We start from the raw sequence: 6,607 nt of genomic DNA, 5'->3' as shown, positions 1-6,607 counted from the left end.
GTCAATTTGCAATATTTGTTTCTGCCATATATGGTAAAATAAAATTTTAAAATTTTTTATGCCTTTTAAATTTTAAAATTAGGAGAACGGGAGCATCAATACCAATTCTAAATAAAGGCTTAATAGCAATTTGTACTAACTTTATATGAAGAAATATATATTTTTGTTTGTGTTCTAAAATGGATCTTAATGATAATAGATTTAAATTTTGCTAATTTTGCCCAATAGACACACTTTGTTCTGTCCTTTTGATTGAAAATAATCAAATGTTCCTCTTTTGTATATTGTATCTATATTTATTTTTTGTATTGTCCAATCATTTAAACTTTGTTCTATATCATCAATAGTTTCTTCGATAGAATTTATCTATATTTATCTTGTTCTTCATTGATATTTTTACAAAGAATATATCTTTTTGGATAATAAGCATTTTTTGGATAATAAGCATGAAAACTTACTCATATTGAAATAATTATATTTTAAGATTTTATAAGAAAGCTTAGTTCTTTTAATAACGAACAACAGAGGAGAATCGTCCTGATGATGATTATGGTCCGACACCGCAACTTGCGTCCTTATCTGCGCCTCTTACGTTAATGCAACTAATCACTTGACTCTGAATCATACTAATTAGAACTCATATATATATATATATATATATATATATATATATATATGAGTAGGATCAATTGAGAACACCTAAAAGGTTGAGAACGCGAGAACACTTATCAGCCAATCATTTTATTAGGGTATTTAAGTAAATTTGTATTTAATATAATTTTTAATTAATATAATACAATTAATAATCAATATATTATCCATTATTATTTACCTATAATTAAGGGATATTCCATAGTTATCGTTGAATTGAAGATACGGTTTCCAATATACGATTCGTGATTTAGTCAATCGACAATTGTATCTATAACATCGATTATGATTGAAGATAACAACGTAGGAATTTGTTAACCCAAATTTTCGATGTCGGACTGTTTTGATTACAGTAGCGATGTTACCGAACATGATGATCATTATGGCGACGAAGCATTCGACAATAATCAATATCATGAAGACGATTTCTATCATTCGGATAATCAATACAGCGGAAGAATTCAATTATCTGATAATGCTAGTGAAGGTAACAATATCAACATCTTTTAAATATAGTTCGTGTATTACAATCAGCATTGAATTTATCTATATGATGAATAAGACGTGTCATTTATTCAGTACATATTTGTATACGATTAATCATATACGTTTTATGTATTAATTAGTTAATGCTGGTGTATATCACAAATTGTTGTACATTGTTTCGTAAGTTTAATACAATGTTTCTTAAGTTTGATAAGCATTGGTGATTATGCGTAACAATCATATATGATAATGATTTAAATCTTTTGACATAGTTCTGTGTATTTTAAAATGAGTAAACACTTCAATTTTGATTACTGTTTCACACATGTTGATTATGATTAGAAAATTGTTTAGTTTATGAATACGTAATTGATCTAAATTTATATTATGTCTCTCATGTCGCATTATTGTTTCTTGTTGTCTAAAAAAACAGGTACAAATCGAACTGATTCTGAAGAGGAATCATTCAATAGTAATGTTGTTGACTCGCCTGGTGGGAAAAACAAGTTGTGGAAACCTATTGTTCCTAAAGAATTTATGCCAGATGTAGATGCTACTTATCAATCATTAGAGGAGGCGGTTGAAATGTATAAATTATATGCAGATAAAGTAGGTTTTGGTGTCAGGTTAAATACAGTAACGAGGTTTGGTGACAAAACCATTAAAAAAATGTATGTAGTGTGCAAAAAAATGGGTAAAATACCTAACAGATCAACTGACACTTTGGATCCTGACGGAACTGGAAGGAATAAACGAAACTCAAACTTCAGAATCACGGACTGCAAGGCATTGATAAAGTTTGAAAGGTTACATATACGAACTAATTCTTGTAAAATATATGAGTTTGAAGAGAAGCACAACCACCCCCTAGAAACTAAAGAAGAAAGACGGTATTCCAAACGTGCACGACGACTTAGTTATAAAGACAAGGAGTTTATAGTGCGTTCTTCAACATCTAACATTGGTGCAACAAAGGCACATAAGTTACAAGCTAGTTTGTAAGGAGGTTATGAAAACGTTGGCCCTGAAGCAATTGATTATAAAAATTTTAGAAGGAAGATGGGAAACATTATAGGTGACAAGGATGCACAGCTGGTTGTTGACAAAATGAACATGAGGAAAGATGAGTTACCTAACTACACATTTGAGTATAAATGTGTTGATAGTGTGTTAAACGCAATGTTTTGGGCGGATGAAACTGATAAGTTATATTACAAGGAGTTTGGAGATGTGATCTCATTTGATGCTACATTCCAAACAAATAAGTATGCTCTTATAGTTTTCTATTTTTTTCTTTAAATATGAATATTGCTGTTTTTTAAGTTTATAATAACTATTGAATTTGTTTTTAATTAACTTTTTAATACAGGTATGGAATGATTTTTGTGCCGTTTACAGCCATTGATAACCATAAACGTTCAATAAACATTGGAGCAGGTTTGTTAAGCAACGAGTCAATAGAATCTTATCGTTGGTTGCTTGAAGCTTTTTTGAAAGCACATGGAAAACACCCTCAATTAGTGTTAACAGACCAAGATCCAGCAATTCTACAGGCAGTTGAAGCAATATTTCCTAATTCTAATCACCGCTTATGTATGTGGCACATTATGAAAAAATTACAAGCTAAGGTGTGTATATTTTATTCATAGTTAACACAGAACATGTTTTATTCAGCAATGATTTAAACAGTTTACGTATTTTTAAAAATGATTAGCATAGATATTGTTTATTCATAGATAATCTTATAAAATTCTAATGTTTTTTTTAGGTTTCAGCGGATTTTCTGAAAAACACTGATTTTCGAAAGCGTTTTACTAAGCTTGTTTGGAATGTCTACATGGAGCCTAAAGTCTTTGAATCAAGGTGGAAACTGCTTATGAGAAAATTCAAACTACAAGACAAAATATGGTTCAAAGACATGTACAAGGATCGAAAACTTTGGATTCCAGCCTATTTTAAAGACATGCCACTACATGGTCTGATGAAAACTACTTCAAGGTCTGAAAGTGTGAACTCATTTTTTAGTAAATACTCTAACTCTGGTAATTTGCTTATCTATTTCATGATGAACTACGACACCGCAATTGGAAAGCAACGAAATGGTCAACAGAAACTAGAACATGATACAAAAAATTCAAAGCATGAAATGACGCTTCCAAGTGGATTACTAGAACATGTAGCTGCGGTTTACACTAAAACCGTTTTCTATGAGGTCAAAAAGGAAATATTTAAAGCAGCCTGGTACTGTTCTATTGACAGCGTTGAAATGATTAATGGGTGGAAAGTTGTTATGATTACACAAACGGATAAGAGCAAACAGTTGAAGATAAAATGCAAGGTTATATTCATTGTTGAAACGCTATTCATTAGTGATCATACAAGTATATTATATCATTATTTTTAAATTACATATACTTGTTTCAATATTATGCAATAACCACCAACTAATATGTTAATTCAACCAGTTACTAACATATATTATTTTTATTATACAATGTAGGTTGAATTAAAGTTGCCTGAAAAAGAAGTTAAATGTTCATGCAATCACTTTATACGTACTGGCATTTTGTGTCGTCATATTTTTGCTGTATTGAAAAACAACCATGTTGAAGAGATTCCAGAGCAGTATATTCTCAGAAGATGGAGAAGGGATGCAATTTCCAGCCATTTGCTTGCCATGAAACATGTTGCCATGGAAACCGAAGATGACACCTTTAAATTTCTAACAGAGGCATACAGCAATATTGAATACTGCTTGGGTCATTTCAAAAGAAGCAAGGAGAAATTGTTGGAATTTGTTGAAAAAACACGTATCTTGAAGCAGACAGCAATGGAGTTTGGCAGTTCAAACCAATCATCATCTGATAATGATGAAGAAGAAATTATTCGGATGCTTGGAATACGCATTATTCCTGATGAAATAAATATCCATCCACCTTCATCTATACGTACCAAAGGGAGTGGAACTAAGAAAAGAATGGTTAGTGCTACTGAGAAAGTTGTTGCAGCTGCAAAGGAAAAAACTAGAATTTGCACAGGTTGCAATCAATATGTTAACCATAAATGGAGCACTTGCAAAGTCAGACTTGCACGAGAGTCAAAACAACCTTAAAATGGCTCATTCATTTGCCCAATAGATTTTATTTTTCTATTAGATTTATGAATAAGAATATGTTTCTATGATTCAGTATGTTATTTTATCTTAAAACACCTTCATGATTTTTAACATTTTGTTTTATTCAACAATGAATAATATCATAAACATATCTGGTAATTATAACAGATTAATGATATGAACAGGCATTTACACCTCTGTTATTTGATTAAAACAGTTTGCATTTAGAATAGATATATTTTTCCTTTGTTGAAATTATAAAAACATCAATCATTATAGACTATAGACATATACAATTCAAGCAGTATTCATAGTTTATTGTATGATGTTAGTAGTATATCATACTAACAAATGTTTGTACGATTCATGAATAAGGAGATGTTTCTATGTTTCATTATGTTGTTTTATTTTAAAACACCTATACATCATATATTGATTTATTTTACATGTTTTTTATATAATATTTCATGTCTGCTTTTGGGTATATTTTAGTCATAAGTTTAACAACATTAAACTTTAAACCCTTTGTTATAGTAAATAATGAATAATACCATAAATACATTAATTACTTTCAACATATTAATGCTATGAAAATTGTGAAATACCCTGTTATTATGTTAAAACAATTTGCATTTAAAGTAGAATATGTTATGACTAATTCATGTATTTATGCTATTATTCAATATTAAATAACAACATACTTTAAGATATAAAAACAACAACAATCATTATAGACTATAGATATAGTCATTTAAATTATTAAACTTCTGATTGTATGATCATAGTAGTATAGCATATTAACAAATGTTTGTTAGTAAGAATCATTACTGACTGTACATTATAATTATACCAGTCATGTTAATCATCATTGTTTGACATAATTTATTTCTTATTTAATTTTTCAAAAGCTAATGTAAAATTATAACTATTAATATTAAGTTTAAAATATTACCATTCCATTACTAAATTAGCAAACCAAAAGGAACTATTGTATGTTCTACAACCCAAGTTAATATCCTTAACATACAAAACCATTTTTTTAAAACTATCCAAAAGAAACCATCAAAGTCATAACTAAAATAACTTTTTTAACATAATTAACTAACAACACCCAATCTTGTGTGAATTTGTTCCTTTGCAATGGCCAACAGTTCAGAACGTTGTCTTGAAGGAATCTTGTGGAATTCATCAACCTTTTGGAGCACATAATCCTTTTGCACATTATATTCATGAGTGATGATTTTGTATAAATACTTTGTCCTCAGTTTAACAAGTTGATCATCTTGTGCAGAAGACTCGTTCTTGAACCCAGCTTTAAACTCATTCATACTTCCACCCATATACGTTTCCACGTGACGCATTGTAAACACACCACAATCAATGTGGTTGTTTATTGTTCTCCAAGGCATTTCCAGTCTATATGGCATCACATGTGAAAACATCTCAGCTTTTGGATGATTCTGAGATTTTAAGTAATCAACTATGTACTTTTTCTGAAAATGTAAAAAAGATTGTCAACACATATGAAATGTTATTTACTAGGTAATGTAACTTTTATTAATCACTTACAATGATTTGGGGCAACTGACCATATCTCTCATCAATATGATCATCTACTTTGCTGTTGTCAATGATTACAAACTCTGGGTGTTGTAGATTGATCACAAAAAGGAAAATGTGGAAGGAACGGACGACTGGTAGGAAAAGCTGTAACGTATATGTATTCACTTTATTTAATATTAATATTTGATCAATGATAAATAAACACATAAGTAAAATGTTCAGATATGTATCTTACCAATCCAACGTAACGTAGGCTTGCGTCCATATCTTTAATAGAAAGCAACAAATTCTCAATGAATTTATCTTTACGTTGACTTTATGTTAAATCACTTTCAAGATACGAATTCTGTAATCCATTTTTAAAAACTCATTAGTTTATTTATAAGTTGTATTTAAAAAATAGTTTAATAAACATTGAACAATATTAAATTATACCGTCACATCTGTCTTGCAATAAACTCTCAGAGGCGATTCAGGTGCACGCTTACTTTCATCAAGATTCAACACTTGACTCCAACAATCAATCACATGACCAAATAGTTCACATGTTGGAAAAAAACTTTCCATGTGAAACCTCTCAGCAGAAAAACCATCCAAAGTGTGGAAAACTATATCACTGCAAAAGACGTGACCAATTGATATTTATTTTAATAAGCAACCAACAAAATTAAGTAATTTTAAACATATTTTCAATGCAACTTACTTTGGCTCTCCCTGGAGAGAGAATATCCATTCTGCTGCACGTTTTTCTTGTCGTGGAACTCCTTTTGTGATATCAACAGTCCGTATAAT

General features: G+C 29.9%; 1 protein-coding gene across 1 annotated transcript; it reads left to right on the top strand.

Moving 5' to 3' along the window:
* Positions 1 to 2,196: 2,196 nt before the first annotated feature.
* LOC145105679 (protein FAR1-RELATED SEQUENCE 5-like) lies at positions 2,197 to 4,249 on the top strand. Its single transcript, XM_079042760.1, has 4 exons — positions 2,197 to 2,402; positions 2,507 to 2,765; positions 2,906 to 3,475; positions 3,638 to 4,249. Exons 1-4 carry the CDS (start codon positions 2,197 to 2,199, stop codon positions 4,247 to 4,249), a joined length of 1,647 nt encoding a protein of 548 aa, XP_078898886.1.
* Positions 4,250 to 6,607: the final 2,358 nt, after the last annotated feature.

Source organism: Lactuca virosa, chromosome 4 (genome assembly GCF_052849685.1).
Source record: "Lactuca virosa cultivar CGN04683 chromosome 4, Lactuca_virosa_CGN04683_v6, whole genome shotgun sequence".
Lineage (NCBI taxonomy): Eukaryota > Viridiplantae > Streptophyta > Magnoliopsida > Asterales > Asteraceae > Lactuca > Lactuca virosa.
Note: the sequence above shows the minus strand (reverse complement) of the source record. Positions and strands in the feature narration are given on the sequence as shown.

Bases quoted from the DNA above. Each gene is read 5' to 3' on its own strand.
- LOC145105679 (XM_079042760.1), top strand. From the start codon at position 2,197: ATGGGAAACATTATAGGTGACAAGGATGCACAGCTGGTTGTTGACAAA. The intron at 2,403-2,506 runs GTATGCTCTTAT...TTTTTAATACAG, and splicing joins GCTACATTCCAAACAAATAA to GTATGGAATGATTTTTGTGC. The intron at 3,476-3,637 runs GTTATATTCATT...TATACAATGTAG, and splicing joins AGTTGAAGATAAAATGCAAG to GTTGAATTAAAGTTGCCTGA.